Source organism: Panthera leo, chromosome F2, assembly GCF_018350215.1.
Source record: "Panthera leo isolate Ple1 chromosome F2, P.leo_Ple1_pat1.1, whole genome shotgun sequence".
Taxonomy (NCBI): Eukaryota; Metazoa; Chordata; class Mammalia; order Carnivora; family Felidae; genus Panthera; species Panthera leo.
In genome coordinates, this window is record NC_056695.1 from 63,466,716 (window position 1) to 63,485,578 (window position 18,863).

At 42.5% G+C, this 18,863-nt stretch overlaps 1 protein-coding gene across 1 annotated transcript in view; it reads left to right on the plus strand.

Moving 5' to 3' along the window:
• Nucleotides 1-18,863, plus strand: part of DEPTOR (DEP domain containing MTOR interacting protein) — a 135,345-nt gene that overhangs the window by 61,654 nt on the left and 54,828 nt on the right. The window contains exon 4 of the mRNA XM_042923308.1: nt 7,527-7,705. Coding sequence (XP_042779242.1) covers nt 7,527-7,705 — 179 coding nt within the window. The remainder of the gene's footprint in view (nt 1-7,526; nt 7,706-18,863) is intronic.

Sequence of the window (18,863 nt, forward strand, 5' to 3'; positions counted from 1 at the left end):
GCTGGCACAATGACTGAAGTATTTATGCATTATCACACTCATATTGCACAACTCCCCAAGTTGTCACTGTCATTACCCCCAGTATACACATGGGGAAGCAGGGTCATGCGGCTAACACATATGCAGAGTTAGGATTTAAGGCTGGATTTGCCTTTAATCTCATGCTTTCAAAACTACCCTACACTTTAAGTAAAGTAAAAACTAATAAATAAACGAGGAAGAGATAAGACAAAACTGTGAATGAGCTACAAATATTGAAATTGCCTTTCAGCTAGTAAATAAAAATAAACCAGTGTGGTACCTACTCTCCAAGATGGTTCCAAATATACGTGCATGTTGCTCTTCCCATGAAGAGGTGCTGCATGTATCCCCTCCCCTTGAGTCTGGCCTGAATCTGATGACTTTATAAATATAATTCAGGGCAGTTGACATTCTGTGACTTCAGAACCTAGGCATGAAGAAGGCCCGGCAGGGTTGATTGATTTTTGATGAGTGCCAATGTAATTCAACAGGGAACAAATGATCTTTCAACAAATAGTGTTGGAATGACTGGAGAGCCACATGCAAAAGAATGAAGTTGGACCCCAGCCCCATGCCTTATAGAAGAATGAACTCAGAATGGATTATGGAACTAGATGTAAGGACTCACACTGTAAAACTCTTAGAAGACATAGAAACAGATAAATATTCACAGGCTTGGGCTGGGCAGTGGTTTCTTAGTCGTGACACCAAACACACAAGTGACAAAAAGAGAAAAAGGGATAATTTGGACTCCTTCAAAATTAAAAGCTTTTGGTTACAAACAATACCATCGAGAAAATGCAAAGACAACCCACAGAATGGGAGAAAACATTTGCAAATCACCTGTCTGATAATGGACTTGCATCCAGAATATAAAAAAGACACTTAACATTAAATAATAAAAAGACAAGCTAATTTTCAAAATGAACAAAGGGTTTGAATAGACATTTTCCCTGAGAATATATACAAGTGGACAATAAGCACATGCAAACGTGCTTAATACCATTAATCATCAGGGAAATGCAAATCAAAACCACAGCGAGACACCACACCCACTAGGATGGTCCTAATGAAAAAGAATGGATGATAACAAATGTTAGCCAGGAGGTGGAGAAATTGGACCCCTCGCACGTTACTGGTGGGAATGAAAGTGGTGCAGCCACTAGGACAACAGTCGGGCAGTTTTCCAGAAAGTGAAACGGAGCTACCACCTGACTCAGCGACTCCACTGCTAGATGTGTATTCAAGAGAAATGAAAACATGTCTCTGCACAAAAACTTGTGTGTGGATGTTCACAGCAGCATTATTCATAAGAACCCAAAATGGAAACAATCCAGATTCCATCGACTGATGAATGGATAAACAGAATATAGTCTATCCAAAAAAAAAAGAAGAAGAAGAAGAAGAAGAAGAAGAATATAGTCTATCCATACAATGGAATATTATTTGGCAATAGTAATTGTGGAAGGGATGGAAATACTAATACATGCTACAGCATGCATGAACCTTGAAAACATTATATTAAATGAAATATAATTGGGAGATAGCTTGCTATCTAGCAAAACATCATTGGAATAAGTGGTAAGCCAAACTCTTGCCTTAACACTAGGACAATGTATTAGTAGTAAAATCAGGGCGCTTGGCTGGCTCATCCAGTTAAGCCGCTGACTCTTGATTTCAGCTCAGGTCATGATCTCACAGTTCACGAGTTCCAGCCCTGCATTGGGCTCTGTGCTGACAGTGTGGAACCTGCTTGGGATTCTCTCGTCCTCTAGCTCTGCCCTTCCCCTGCTCATTCTCTCTCTCTCTCTCTCTATCTCTCTCTCTCAAAATAAACAGCAAAAAAAAATCCCATGAAAGGCTTTATCTTAAAGAGAGGAACCTGTATAGGGACATTAGTTGATTTTAAAGAGAAATGAGGAAGAACTAAGACTGGTGGGGTATGTTTTAAATGGCAAGCTGAACCAGTGCGGGCAGACCAGCCAACAGTCTCTTTTTTAAAGCTCATATTGGCGACGGCGGCTCGCCAGTCACTTGTCCAGAGGCCACTGGCTACTAAGCAGGAGCTCTAGAGGCCTGGCAGATCATGTTTCTGGTTACAAGAAGTGACACAAGTAAACCCTATCCGCTTGTCCTCTCCACACCCCGAAAGGAAAATTGTGGAGCTAAAAGGGGACAGAGTGGTATAAAGAGAGAGAAAAGCCAGGCATCTGCAGATGTGTCATAAATGGAGAGTATTGGTAGGGCAGGAACTCTAGATTCACCTCATCTCCACACAGGTTTTATAGGTTAGTTTTTGTTGTTGTTGTTGTTGGTCTGTATTTCTTTTCATAGTTTGACTAGAGTCAGGGACTATATGGTCATATTCCACAGAATTTAGGAGTCCATGCTAAATCAAACCTTCTGTATCAGATAATGGTTTGGCAAGAATTATATTTAATCTAGATTATGTCTTTTTTTTTAAGTTTATTTATTTATTTTTGAGAGAGAGAGAGCAGGGGAGGGGCAGAGAGATAGGGAGACAGAGGATTGGAAGCAGGCTCTGCACTGACAGAGAATTTGACGTGGGGCTTGAACCCATGTACTGAGATAATACCTGAGCCGAAGTCTGACGCTTACCTGACTGAGCCACCCAGGTGCCCCTAGATTATGTCTTTTTTAAAAAAGTAAATATGACACGTAATATTGTGCTAATTTAAAGTGTGTAGTGTGTTACTTTAGTACATTTATATATCATAATATGATTACAGACATAGTGATATTTGTCATACTACATAATTCTAGTATAATATTATTGTCTATATTCATTATACAGTGCATTAGCTCTCTATGACTTATTTGCTACTTGTTACAAGTTTGTACCCTTAAATAGCATCAGTCTTATCCATCTCCCCCCACCCAATCCCCTGGTGAACCACTCTCTTTTTTATAGATTTCACTTTTTAGATTCCACATACAAGTTATATTATACAATACTTGTCTTCCTCTGTCTGACTTACCTCACTTAGCATAATGTACTAAAGGTCCATCCTTGAGTACATTGTTGTTGCAAATGGGAGGATATCTACCATTCTCATAGCTAAATACTATTCCATTGTATATATGTACCCCATCTTTTTTATCTGTTCATGTCTTGTTGGTCATTTGGGTTGTTTTCATAACTTAGCTATTGTAAATAATGCTGTGGTAAACATGAGAGGGAAGATATTTGTTCAAAATCCTGTTTTCATTTCCTTTGAATATATACCCAGAAGTGGAATTGATGAATTATAACGTTGATCTATTTTTAATTTTTTGAGGAACCTCCATATTGTTTTCCATACCATTTGGACCCATTTACATTCCCACCAACAATATAAAAGGGTTCCCTTTTCATCACATCCTCACTACCACCTGTTGTCTCCTGTCTCTTTGACGATAGCTAAAGGGGTCATTTTTAATACTCTAGGGTAAAGATGTACAGTAAGGGAATGCATAGAAATGAGTTTTATTTATTCACTCAGCGTATACTTTTTGAGGATCTTTTATATTAGGAAAGAACCATGCACCACATAGACAAGGACACTCATCTCAAAAAACTTAGATGAGTGGATGATTCCCCTAGGGCTCGAAAGGCCTTGCAGGGAATTATGGGAGTCTTTCACAGTGGTACATGGTCCAGATCTGTGGGATCAGAGAAGACTTCTTAGAGGAAATGATGTCTAAAACTGGAAAACTGAGGAGACTAGCTTTCCTCTATTTTCATGCCACAATATCTTATTTGAGAGCCAAAATAAATGAAGAAATGGTGGCATTCCTAATTTGGACATGCACGTGAGCCCTTCAGGGATCTTTTCTAGATTCTCATCTGTCCTTTTCATCTTCTTCGTAGGGCTTGGTCATTAAAATATTAGGCATAATTCTTATTGCTCATCCCAACTCAGCTGTTACTAACCCTGGGAAGGCAGCCCAGGAGCTTTTTCTAAGGATGGATTGAAACACAGAAGAGGATTGACTTGGAAAAATGTCTAAATAAAAAGATTTTTTCAAGATTTTGTTACATGCTGAGCAAGAAGGATTTTTTTATGAGTTCTGTTAGATGCTAATAGCTTTTATAAATACTCTTAATATAAAAGCATACACTTATATACGTGGAACTTCTCTTTCCAAAGATTTTTGATGATGATAGCAATTCAAAGAAGGAGGTAGAACAGGCATTATCTTCCTCATTTAATATGGGGACACAGAAGCAGTGAGAAACTACGTCATTAGTTTGTGGCAGAGCTGTGCGGGGCCCCCCCAGTCCTGTGCCCTGCCATGGCTTTCATATGATAGGACTCTGAAGAATCTGCTGCAAAGACTGGAGGGAGCACCAAGGAGTTTCCCTTGTCATTTCATAGCTGTGGGGCACAAGTTCATCCTGCGTGGGGTAGGCATGTAGGCACAGTGATTGGTTAAGTAGTGTAACCCTTGGGATATACCTTGCCTTTTTGTACCATAAAACTGTTTTATTCACACTCATATATGATTCTCACAATCATGGGTGAAGATAGCATTATACTCTCGAGGAAAAGGAGGCTGAAACCAAGCAAAGTGGCTTGTTTTACATCTTACAGCTAAGTGATTCTGAATAAACTGAAGTCTTCAAATTGCTAGCCTGGTGTCCTTTCCACAGCAGATTGGGGCTCCAAGTCTGAAAAGCACGGAAAATGCACATCCTATGAATGGACATTCAGGTATGGAGGTTCAGTTACCCCCAAAGGAAATGATTTATAAACATGTATCATGTGCTTCTTTGCATGACCTTAATCAAATTTCCTACCCACAACACTGAATGCTGCCATACAGTTTTTTCTCATTTGGATGCAAATTATGTTTTGTAAATTCAGATATAATTGACACATAATATTGTATTAGAGAATTACATTTTTCTCGAGTGGGTGAAGAAGGGGTTGGATTACAGTGGTCTCTAAGGTTTCTTCCTTCTCTAGAATGAAATGGTACAATTTGTGTTGCATATTATTGTTAGTTTGAAAAGAAATGAGGATTTTTGAAAGAAAGATGTAGAAGACAGGAAATTTATCAGAAATAGTTTTAAAGAGGAAAATGACACAATGATTTTGGCATTTTATGGAGTTCCATTTTTCATTGAACAAAGTGTTATGGGCAAACATGGACCCTATCCTATTGGACCTTATAGTTGAATAGGGGAGGTAGTCTTGAATCTGGTAATCACATAGACTTTACAGGGAACGATGAGATGGCCTAACGGAGACCTCAGAATAGCCGAGATACAAAGGATAAGGAGTCAAACAAGCTTAAGGAGTAGAAGAGTGACAGGGAAAAGTAGCGGAGAGCATTCCAACTACAAGAATAACATATTCAAAGGTCCTGTGGTAGATGGAGTATGATATGTTTGAGGAGCTATAATAAGACTCTCTCTGAAGCAGACAGAGGTCAGAGGTGAAAATGGTCTGAAGGGCGTACACGGGAAGGATCGGGCATGCATTAGAGACCATATAAACGATTTCAATCTTTAACTTAAAAGCAGCGAGAAACCTTTGAAGTGTGTCTTCAACAGCAGTAGGACATTATCAGGTTTGAGTTTTAAAAAGATAATTTTAATTGCTGTGTTTGGACTTAGATGCTTGAGCTGGGTTGAGAACAAGAGTGAGTACATAGTAGAGTCTAATTAAAAAACGACTTAATTAGGTTAAAGGTGTTGGTGTTTGGGCTAAGGAAATGGCAGCGCCAGAGAAGGGAAGAGCTAGACATACACGAGCACGATTTGGGACATAAAATTCACAATTTATACTGACTGGGTGGGTGGATGCCACCTTTTTTCCCGGTGGGATGACAGAAGCACCACTGGCACAGGACCAGGTTTGGGAGAAGAACAGGAGTTCAGTTCTGGGCTTGTTGGTTTTGAGGTATCTTTGAAAGGCCTGTGTGGATACAAAGGTCTGGAGTTGGGAATATCGGCCTGATCTAGAGACATAAATTTGGGAATACTGGGGGGCGTGGATGGCAGTTAAAACCTTTCCCTGAGTGACTATGGAATGAGAAAAGAGGTATTTGGAGGAACTGAATCTCAAGAGATTCCAGCCTTCAAAGTCCAGGGAGATGAGGAGCCAACACAAAGGTAGCTGAGAAAGAGGTAAAGAGCTGAGAAAGAGCTGAGAACAGAGGGACGGGACGGGAGGGAAAGCAGGAGAGCGTGATGCCCTTCTGGACGAGGGAAATGGTCAGTCGCATCTAATGGCATGCGATTAACGTCAACCAAAATGGGGACCTACAAGGTGCCCATCATGTGTGGTTGCAAGGGAGAATGCTGTGGCCCCGTGGGAGCTATTTCGGAGTGTAGTGAGGACGGAAGCGAGGGGAGTTGGAGGATGCTGGAGAGGGAGGTGTGAGAAACAGTTTCTGTGGGGAGGGGGTGTTGTGAAGGAATGGCTGACGTCAGTTCGGTCTACTGTAACAAAAACCGTAGACCGGGTGACTTAATAGACTCTTATGTCTCACAGCTGGGAGGCAGGGAAGTCAAGACCAAGGTGCCAGCAGTTCTGCTGTCTGGTGAGAGTCCGCTCCTTGGTGTGCAGACGGTCTCCTGTTGCCTCATCAAGAAAGAAGGGGGAAGCAAACTCTGTCTCTTCTTGCAAGGGCAGTAATCCCATCATGGGGGCTCCACCCTCATGAAATAATGACTTCCCAAAGGTTCCAGCTCCCAGTGCCATCACACTGGGCATTCTCGTGTCAATATGTGAATTTTGAGGGAACACAAACGTTCGGTCTCCAGCGGTCATCTTATTGGCTCAATGATTTGGGAAACCGAATACTTGCTTTAGGAAAGAAATACTAGCCTTTTTAGAAAGGTGGGATGGGGCTTGGTCAGTAAATTATAACTCCTTTTCAAGGTGGCTAAACTGCATGCCATGTGCCATGTGGGTTTTAGATTACATTTCCAGGTTTTTCCCGTTTTTCTTTCTTTTTTTTTTTTTTAATATATTTTTTAAGTAATCTCTACACCCAACGTGGGGCTTGAACTTATAACCCTGAGGTCAAGAGTCAACATGCTCTACTAATGCAGCCAGCCAGGCACACCACGAGTCTATTTTTTTTTTTTAAGAGAGAAAGTGTGTGAATGAGTAAGGGAGGGGCAGAGAGAGAGAGAGAGAGGGAGAATCCCAAACAGGCCCCACACCCAGCAAGGAGCCCAACATGGGGCCCGATCCTGCCACCCTGGGATCATGACCTAAGCTAAAATCAAAAGTCAGAGGCTCAACCAACTGAGCCACTCGTCATCCCCCCCCACCTTTTTTTTTTCTTAATTACCAAGAGAAAATGCACCTATTCAGTCCTGAAGCAGAACCTTCTCTTAGAAGTTACATGTGTAACAGCACATGACAGCCACATCTGTCTGTCTAATAACTTTGCTGTGATACGTCACAGAAGCCTGTGATACAGGATTTCAAATGAACTACTTTCCTTCCGCGTAGGTTTATTTTTCTTCCCTTCCTTCCTCCCAGGCTGATGAGCCCTGAAAACACACTCCTGCAACCCAGGGAAGAGGAAGGGGTCAAGTATGAGCGCACCTTCATGGCGTCTGAATTCCTGGACTGGCTGGTGCAGGAAGGCGAGGCCACCACAAGGAAGGAGGCCGAGCAGCTGTGTCACCGGCTCATGGAGCACGGCATCATACAGCATGGTGAGCACATGGGTCAGCTCTTGCCGAGGTGACAGACAACCCGGAGACCTTGTGACTTTTACAACAACGAGCATTTATTTCTCACTCGTGGGTCTGTAAGTCAGCTGTGCCTCTGCATGGGGTTGGGGTCGGCTCGGCTTGTCTCCAAACTGGGCTCAAGTTCAGCTGGGCTGGCCCTGCATCCTCATTCTGGGACCCCGGCTGAAGGAACATCTACTCTTTGGGATATAGTGTTTTCATAGAGGAGGGCAGAAGCTAAAGAGAGGAGGCAGATTCTTACAGTGTCTCCAAAAACTTCTGTTCGGATGTGATTTGACATCCCCAACTCCCACATCCAGTCGGCTACAGCAAGCCATCTGGTCCAGTCCAGATGGGAAGTTGATGCTTCTCACAAAGTTGGTTGCGAGAGGAGAATGAATATTTGCTGAACCACAGTACAAGCTGTGACAATGAAGAGGTGATCCAAGAGGCCTCATAAAAGTTTCACTTTCTGTTTAGGGCTGAATCATAATGATGCCATATAACCTGTTGGTTAAGAACTATATTAGTTATCTATTGCTGCATAAGAAATTACTCCAGAAATTAAAGGTATAAAACAATAGTAACTGTTTGTTACCTCGTAGGGTTCCTTTGGGTCAGGAAGTCGGGAGAGGCTTAGCTGGGTGGTTCTGGGTTGGGAGTCTCTTGTGAGGTTGTGGTCAAGATGTTGGTCAAGGGTTACAGTCGTCTGAAGGTTTGACAGGCTACAGGTTGGCTTCCACGGTGGCTCACATGTGTGCCTAGCAAGTTGGTGCGGGAAGCTGGCAGAAAGTTCCAGTCCAATGTGTATGGACTTCTTCATGAGGCTGCTTGAAAATTCTCATGACATGGCAGCCCGGCTTCTTGCAGAAGGAGTGATCTAAGAGAGTGCAAGACAGAAACCACAGTGCCTTCCAAGTCAGCCTTGGAAGTCACACACTGTCATTTCTTCAGTGCTCTGCCGGTTACCAGGTTAGCCCTATTCGGTGTGAGAGAAGACTGTATAAGGGTGTGAATCTCAGGAGGCCAGGATCACTAGAGCCATCCTGGAGGCTGCCTCTCACAAAAACATAGGCTCTGGAATCCCAGCTGCACTAGTTACAGCTACTTGCCTTCTCTCATCTGTAAGATGGGGATATCTACACAGGCGATTGTAGGAGTAAATGGGGTAGATGTAAAGCACTCAGTTCAGTGTCCTGTTCTTAATAAGCACTCATTTAATGTATTAGCATAAAGTGTAAGCTTTAAACAGTGAGGACAGGGCTAGGAACCAGACAGGCACATCAGCCTCCAACTCGCTATGAAAGGCAATACTTGAGTTATTCCTGCTGTGAACTCCCCTAGCCCTGCTTCTGCACAGGCCTAGGATTTCTATCCCAAGGTTAGGAATATAATAACGGAATTATAGAGATGAAAGGCACTTTCAAACTTAATTGGAGCAGGGTTTTACAACCGCAGATTGCAACCCTTTAGTGGGATGTGAGTAAACTTAGCCATTCCCAGTATTACTTCTACTTAAAGTATGGTCTGGGGACCCACAGTGTCACCCGGGAGCATGGTAGAAACACGGAATCTCTGATTCTACCAAGTGCTGCTGAATCTAGTCTACATTTTCACCTGATCCCCAAGTGGTTTTGAATGCACATTAATGTTTGAGATGCAGTGGACTGGATTTAACTAGAACAGAAAATATCAGAGCGTGTTTTATCTAGTGAGGTTATGCATTGCTTTGTAAAACTTTGATTTCAGCTAGATAGTTGTATAAACATATGGACATATTCATGTGTGTATTGATTTGCCACATAAAAATTGTCACTGCGCACTGGCGTCAAATATTTTGAAAGCCACTGACCTAGAGGCATTCCTTAGAGAGGCCCTCAAGCCACTGTTTTCCAGGATGGTTTCTCCTTGCAATGCTGCCACGATTGAACTCATAGCTGTTTGTTGATGGCCTCATATGTCTGCTGATGTGCTAAGCTCACTGACAGTAAGAAGCTGAATAGAGGGAAGAGTGCCAGTGTGGCCTCTGGCTTTAGACAGCTTAGTCTTGTTCGAACTGAAAGATGGATCTAAAAGCAATTAGCAAACAATAGAAGCTGTACTTTTTATTTGTCTATTTTATACTCTGTGCTGGGCACTATTCTAATCATGTCACAAATATTAACTTATTTAAACAGGCAGATATTCTTTTTGTTATTTAAAAAAAATCTTTTTTAACATTTTAATTTATTTTTGAGAGACAGAGAGACAGAGCGTGAGCTGGGGAGGGACAGAGCGGGAGACACAGAATCCGAACCAGGCTCCAGGCTCTGAGCTGTCGGCACAGAGTCCCACGCGGGGCTGGAACCCACCAACCGTGAGATCATGACTTGAGCTGAAGTCGGACGCCTAACCGACTGAGCCACCCAGGCGCCCCAGATACTCTTTTTGTTATTGTTGCTAAGTGTATTTTATTGTGGAAAGAACACCTAACATGAAATCAATCTTCTTAACAAACTTCTAAGTGCACAATATAATATTGTTGACCATAGGGCAGGTGTTCTTATTTTCTCCATTTTACAGAAAAGGAAACCAAACCACCAATAGATTAAATAGTTTGTCTGAGGCCACTCAGATAGTAAGGTCCAAATGGGTATTTGCCAATAAGTGTGAACTCAGAGTTTTAGTTGGAGTGTGGGGCTTTCCACAGTGAAAAACAGTGCATTTGGATTAGAGTTAGTTCTGTCGTCTTTGCTACAGACAGAAAACTTGGTGATACCAAGTTCCATACACAAATGGCCTCTTACACTACAGTTCACTGGCTGATACTATAACATCTTCAGAGAGAGGACAGAGGATGCCACACATTGTTTCCAAATGATTTCCAAAGAGTGAGCATTACACTTCAACTATGGTGTAATTTTGTGATGCTATAAACACAAACACCCTGAAGTTGCAATGTGAAGGATAAAATAAGGCATCACTGTTGGCAAATCTTAACCCCCAAAGTTTGCTTTCTGTGGTTTCAGGAGGATTGCATATTCTCTGTCTGTAGACATCAGAGTTTCCAAGGAAGTTCTAGTTTTCCTAACACAGCAATTCATTGCTAGATTACAGGTTCTAACTTTGAGTTATGAAAATATGGCTACCACGTATGTGTATGTTAGAGCTAATGATAAATGCCAGTTAGTGTCTTAAGCAAAGCTCTGAATTCTCTAGCTAATAATTAACTTCACAGGTTAAACATTAAAGAAGGTCAGACGTTAGGCTTTGAGCAGAAGGTTTCTTTTTTTTTTTCAACTTTTTTTTTTTTTTTTTTTGGGACAGAGAGAGACAGAGCATGAACGGGGGAGGGGCAGAGAGAGAGGGAGACACAGAATCGGAAACAGGCTCCAGGCTCCGAGCCATCAGCCCAGAGCCCGACACGGGTCTCGAACTCACGGACCGCGAGATCGTGACCTAGCTGAAGTCGGACGCTTAACCGACCGCGCCACCCAGGCGCCCCATGAGCAGAAGGTTTCTAGATAAAGGTGGTTCCCTAGACTGAAACCAGTAGGCATAAAAATCAGGCCCACTTATGAAATTCTAACCATTTATGAAGGGTGAATGATGCTGTGTAATCCAGAAGGAACTTGTTAGATGCGTCATTAGCTTACAAGCATATGTATGTGTATATATGTGTCTGTGTGTATATACACGCATGCAGGCATATATGTCCATATTTATACAAATGTATGTAAGTTGACCACATAGCTACATATTTATCCAGCTTTTCCATTTATTAAGGTTTACCGTATATCAGGCACTGGGCTAAATACTTTATAGATTTTAATATGTTGTATACTTAATATGTATGTGTTTCACACATAGGACACACATATATATATAATCTTATTAAAATCTAGCAACAATTTTGTGACATTATTGTTATTAATATTATAGTTTTCCAGGGAAAAAAAGCATAAGTTCAAAGCCTTTAAGGTATTTTCCCAAGGCTGCATAGCTAACGAGTAGCTACTAGGTGTTGTGCCTTATTCAGATGTTTTCCTTGGCCCAGGAGGTAGTAACTGGGTGTGGCCACCTACAGTGGGATGAACACTGTCTTGGGAGGGAGACAGACAGGAATTAGATCCCACTTCCTCCATCTACTGAGTAGCCATGTTGACATCTGAATTCTTCCATTTTTTGGGTTTTTAGATTTATGAAATTAGAATTCTATACCATTGAAAGCTATGTTTTCATTTTGGGTGGGGGGGAGATCATATGACCACCCACATGTTCCAAAAGGACTCAACATATAGTTGGATTCATGGCTAAAACTTATCAGAATGAAAGGACACAGAGAAGGATCATCCAGGGAAAAAGACACATCCGATGTTATCGGGAGAAATCCAGACACAGCTTTCCTGTCCTCCCTCCCAGGGCCACACAGACCTGGCTCCTTCCTCCAGCAGGGACATACACTAACACATGTGCGATGTCTCTGCCCAGGGGAGCCCATTTGAGACACAGAATACGAGGTTTTTGTTGGGGGTTGCTCACGGAGGTACACTCCGCCTGCTTGGCCAGCCACAACTCTCAGCATTGCAGACTCCCAGTAGGAAAACACGTATTCTCCATAAATCATAGTGTTTGTACAAACAATGTAGGCAGGCTGGCAGAGCAGAATTCAGGTCCCCAGGTGGGTGAAGTTGCCTTATCGTGAAGTTACCTAGGGAACCTTCCAAAAGCCAAGTTCCCAGATGCTAGTCACAGGCCAGGCCCCCAGGCGAGCCCTTCTGTATCAGGGCTGCTATGGTAACCCTCCTCCCCGCTCAGAGCTGCCGTGGAGGTTACATAATAGCGGTTGGCCAAAGCTTTCCACAGGGCGTCTACTTCTTATGGCCCCCAAATGCCTGCTATGGTAGGCGATCTGGTCCATTGTAAATAACAGTTAGCATTTATAGAGCCCCTATCACGTGCCAGCCACTGTTGTAACCACTCTACTCATTTACTCACTTACTCCTCTCAAGTTAGGTATCATAATTATTCTCCTTTTAAAGATAAGGTTAAGAAACTTGCTGAAGACAAGAGCTAGTAAATGGTAGACTCAGCATTCAAATCCAGGCAATCTGGCTCTTCATCAGCAACGACGACTGAACACCGGTTATAAGCTCCACTAGGTGAGGAAGAAAATTCCTCAACTTGTATTGCATCAGCTCACACGGCCTGGCACATGTCTTAACCATAAAAATTGCTGGTTCATAAAATACACGATTCCCATGCCCCAAACAATGACCAGGTGCCTGGAGATGTTTGTATAACCTTCGCAAAATGCCGCGAACACGTTTCTCTGCTCGCATAAAGTATCTCCCTCAACTGCCTTAGCTGCTCTCCAGCTCTCTTTTCCTTACATGGAGGGGGATAGAAAGCAGATAATCACACGGGTAAATTGTTCACAGCTGCAGCAGATGACCCTGGATAATCAGGCTACTGCTGTTCTGTCCAGGCGTATAATTTCCTCTTTTAAAGATTTAGTCAGAGCTCTTCAACAATTTCAACACTTCATCAAGCCCTCTTTCTTTTTCTTTTGTTTTAAGAATATATTTATATAACATTTTGCAATTCCCAAAGTGGTTTTATGTATATTAGCCTTTTAATCCTCCCAGCTGCTCGGGGGTAGTTGTGATTATCCCATTCTGCAGCGGAAGACAGTAACTGAGACGTTGAGTCTGACAGCCATGGAGAGAGAGCTTGGAACCCGCCACCCAGGAAGCTAGATGCCAGAGCCAGACAGGAATTAGCCCCATCTTACCAGTAATTACGATCACTGACAAGAGTTCAGCCTGAGCCTGGAATAACCTGCCTAAAGAAAGGATGAAAGAGAGAGAGAGAAGGATGGGAGAAAGGGAAGAAAAATGGCCCTGATGATTGAGGCTGAAGGCAAGATTGCAACTGGCCCAAGACTGGGTGATACTGTGGAAAAGAAAAGTATTCTGACAGAACACTAAGGAGGACTTGCCCCAAGACTATTTGCAGTAGGAGTATTGCAGTGGTGAAGGGAGATGGGGCCAAACTCTGAATACTGCGAGGACAGAAAGAAGGGGTCAGGAGATGGAAATTTATTAATAGGAGACATCAAGAGTAGAGAGATTCTTTTCTTCTTTTTTCTCTTTTCATTTCTTTTCTTTTGAGAGAGAGAGAGAAAGAGATGGGGAGAGGCAGAGGAGGAGAGAGAATCTTAAGCAGGCTCCATGCCCAGTGCGGAGGCTGACACGGGGCTTGATCTCCTAACAGTGAGATCATGACCTGAGCTGAAATCAAGAGTCAGATGCTTAATCGACTGAGCCACCCAGGCAGGCACCCCTAAGGGGATTCTTGCTAAACCAGTTTATGAGAATTTTTAAGGAAGGTAGGCCAACAACTTACAAGCAAAGATGGAAGAGGAGAAATTTGGTCAAATATCAAGAGTGATTGAATATCGAGGGTGGGAGGGGGTGGTTCTCACCAGACTGACTTAGGAGGATTCTTTAAGACTGGGCTGGGCAAGCCAAAGACAGGATGGGGGCCAAGGTCAAGGCCTAATAGAAAAGAGGGTTCAGGAGAAACTGACTATAGAGTCAGAAAAGGAGAGAGTCTCTGTCAATAGCAACCTACCATTGCTGGCCTACCCTCCCTTCCTGTCCATCAAGACTCTCCTACTCACGTTCTCTTACTTTTGGCCTTTGGTAACTTCTTGCTACCAACAAGAAGATTTTTGTATTACAGATGGCATCCAGTCAGTATCTTCATTTTTCTTTACACTTAACTAGAATGTTCAGTGCTTTGAGTACAGAGAATTGGTTTTCTCTGTGTCCCCAGTGGCTTGGCATTGGTATATTGACTATTCAGTAAAAAAAAAAAAAAAAAAAAAAAAAAGAAGAAGAAGAAAGAAAGAAAGAAAAAAAGTGTTAAATGAATGGATGGCGGTAGTGACCACTTATTGAAACCTTACCATTTGCTGGGCACAGTGCTGAGTATTTATACCAGCTAGCGTTCTTTCAGTATAAGCAGCCCCAATCATTATTTGCTTTAAACATAGGCAGAGCTAGCTGACAGTTAAAGGAAACATTGAAAAACCAGATGCCTGGAGAAGTACTAGAGCAGCTCTTGGGGATCCACTTGCCAGGAACTAGTGACGAAAGGGCCATCCCTTCCAGCCACCTAGAGCCAGGAAATTAGCTCCATGCTAAACCCTAGGGAGTGACTCTGATTGGCTGAACCCGGGTCACCTGCCCACGTCTTGACCCTAGATGGGCAGAACCCTTTGACTGACAGACTCACCAGGTAGGGGAGGGATGCTTTAGGTAGGCACAAGTGATAGACTGTTCTTTACTGGTGTTAGTTCATTTCATCCTCTACCCTATCAGTGCACTTGGTATTGTTATTCCTGTTGTTTTAGATGACAATATACAGTATTTGGCACTAGTATAATCATTCTTAGCTCTTTCATGTTAAGCTTTGAATAGGAACAAAAATACTGCTTGGAGAGAATATTTTCTCAGTCCACTTTCAATAATTATTTCAAGCACAATCTTTATCAACAGCCGTCATCTAATAAAATTGTTTTACCTTCTCAATTTAGAATCTCTGGGAATTATCCCACTGTGCCTTCTGATATGCTTTGGCTCCGTTTCACTTTTTATTGTAGCTGAATCCAAAGCAAGAAGAAACGTGTACACAGCCATAATGTTGTTGCAGTGTAAACATAAGGGAGCAAGGTTGCTTGGGAAAGTCAAGGGCTGATGCATTGGCACACATTAAAGTGTTGATTTTGGTTAAAGGAAAACAGGTCTTGTAGCTACACCAGGACTTAACTATTAGAAAGTGTGAAGGGAATAAGAGATACCTTAGCTCATGTAATCTTCCAAAAGAGTGCAATGCATAAGGAACAGAGGCCTTTTGTCGACAGTGTCGGAAATGTAAATATTTCAGTCTTTAGTTGACATTAGTATAACTTGTCAGGTCTACAGACACTGATCTAGCTACAGGCAGCATTTGGCTCTGAAGCATGCACTCCTACCAACTCCTGCCTTGCTCCTGACGGCTTGTTGTCCAGTGTCCCAGCTGTACATATTCCTCAGTTTATCCAAATGCAGCATTTCTTTAACAACACGAGGAAGTCTTAAAACAGAGGCACACAATCTCTGTGCAGTTGAAGTATATGGAAACTATGCAGTCTTGTATTAAGTACTACTCAGTTAGGTGTTGTGTGGCAGTTTAAGGACTCAGGTGGTTTTCAGTGGTCATTTTTAGTGGGACGTGTAGACGAGCGTCTCAGGTATAGTAGAAACACGTATCAGGGTGGAATGGACAATTCAGATTTTGGATCAGGATATGACTCTTCTCTCTCCCACTGGTCAGGAAACTGTGGTGTTAAGTCCTGGCTACTGATGGACACAAGTTTGACCACAGCCCTCAAGGCAGGGTGGAGGCAGGTGGGACAGAAAGTTAAGAGGCTCTCCTTTAAGGAGTGAAATCTCTCCATTCTCTTTTACATCACAGACCATTCTTGTAGCTCTAGAAAGTCCCCAACTTGCTGCCTCTGGCTCTAGATTCTCAGCCACTCACGTTAACTCACTTCTCTTAGCTGAGGGTCCCCTCTCAGACAGTCTGTCTGGATTGTCTTTTGTGTTCGGACCTATAGCTCCTCCTCCTCGCTCCCTCCTCACCTCTTCCACCAGGATTGGCCAAACAAGCTGAAGCATATTAGTACCCTGGAGTGATTGCTGGGTGTAAAACTGACCATTTGGTCAACTCTGATTGGTGTGACTATGCAACAGGATTAAGTTAAAAATTAAAGAAGGAGTTATACACACACACACACACACACACACACACACACACCACATACATATCCAGATTACAGTTGGGAAAATATGTGTTAATTAATATTCATAACCAATTTTAATCTAATTTGGAGAATAATGTTTTTATAGAGTTATTTAAAAAGTTATTTTATTTTATTTAATGTTTATTTTTGAGAGAGAGTGCGAGTGGGGGAGGGACAAAGAGAGAGGGGGGAGATGCAGAATCTGAAGCAGGCTCCAGGCTCTGAGCTGTCAGCATAGACCCCGATGCAGGGCTCAAACCCATGAACCGTGAGATCACTACCTGAGCCGAAGTCAGATGCTTAACTGACTGAGCCACCCAGGTGCCCCTATATAAGTTATTTTAAAACTGACATAAAATTCTAAAGGCTCTAACATTTTATCTAGCTTTTTTCTCTAAAAAGCTCTCCTTCACTTTCTTCTCTGTCCCAGTGATGACATTGGACCCAGTAAGGAGGCTCCCTCAACCCCTCACCGCTCCTTCTATCCATTTTATTATAGCCACTCCTTTGGCTCCTGCCCAGGTTTCAGTGTGGTTGGAAATTACCAAAGCCGCCATGTCCAGGGAGAAGGGGAAGGTGCTGGTTTTTAACCACTGGCTCATTCCCGTCTCTCTGAGGTCCTCTTTTTTTTTTTTTTAATATAATTTATTGTCAAATTGGCTTCCATACAACACCCAGTGCTCATTCCAACAAGTGCCCTCCTCAATGCCCGTTGCCCACTTTCCCCTTTCCCCCACCCCCCATCCACCCTCAGTTTGTTCTCTGTATTTAACAGTCTCTTATGGTTTGCCTCCCACCCTCTCTGTTTGTAACCTTTTTTTCCCCCTTCCCTTCCCCCATGGTCTTCTGTTAAGTTTCTCAAGATCCATATATGAGTGAAAACATATGCTATCTGTTTTTGTCTGACTGACTTATTTCACTTAGCATAATACCCTCCAGTTCCATCCACGTTGCTACATATGGCAGGACTTCTGAAGTCCCCTTTGACAGTTGCTGAGAGCATAATCTCGAGCAGGGATTCCTATCAAGTCGGAACATAATGTGCTTCCTCATCAAAATGAAGGAAATAGGATGGGGGACATAGTGTGAAGGGGAAAAAGACTGCGGTAAGAACAACCCTTGATTCTTTGGCTATCAGAAGCTCGGGATAAGAGTTACCTTCTATGACAGATAGCTCTCAAAGTGTTACACTTTAAGGGATGAACTTGTTCGGTGCTTAGCTGGTCTGTTCCTATGGAAAACCAGCCCCTACGCTAGACCCATCGTGCTTCCAATGGAAATATGATGTGAGCCACAAATGCAAACCATAGATCTACTTTAAACTTTTCTAATGGCCACAGTAATAACAGTAGAGGTGGGTGAAATTCATCTCAGTAATATATTTTAACTCACTGTCTCCAAAATACCACTTCAAAATGTAAGATTTTGCTTGAACAAAATTTTCAACGTGAAAAATACCAATCAGCTATTTTATGTTCTTATTTTTCCTACTCAATATTTTAAGATCCAGTGCAGATTTTACACTTGCAGCTCATCTCAATTCGGACTCGCCACCCCTCAAGGCTTGGCAGCCACATGTGACCTGTGGCTGCTATTCTGGAGAGCCTCCCTCTAGCCCTTTTTGAAACCACTGCAGGGCAGGGTGATATCCTGGTGAGTGTGTATGTCATTTTTCAGTCCCTCATCTCAGAGATCTTTGTCTGTGGCTAAATTCCTGAATGTTTGTGTTAAAGAAGCACCTTGTTACCTATACTTTGCAGTGTTGGTTTGGACACCTCCATAAAGCTGGGTGCCAGTGACACAAATTTCTGGAATGGTGACAACAATTCTCCCTTCCCCAGCACACTGATTTCACAATCATATTTTCTTTCACCTCTGTTTTTTTAATATTTCCTTTGATTTTTAAATATTTCCACAAGTCAGAAATTGTTGACTGCCATCACTTAGACTGGTTCTCTCATTACTCAGAAAGGGCTTATCCAGTATATAACCCAGTGTTCTGGACCACTTTCTTAAATTTCTGCTTTTCATTGTGGGATCCTTTGGATTTTTGCTGACAGCAGAACAATATTATTAATGGTGCATTGGCGTTATTGTGACATTTCAGACATCTATGTGTCCCTGTATGTTTATTAACTTCACTTGTGTTGGTTAAAAGATGAAGTTATTGTCATTTCTTTTCCACAAATGTAAAAATTGAGGCCAAGGGACTGTCCATAACCAGTTCAATCACAGGGGAGTCAGAGATGAGTTGCTGGAAGGCATATCTTTTGTGTGTGTGACTTTATGTCTTATCCCTCTTGGCCTCTG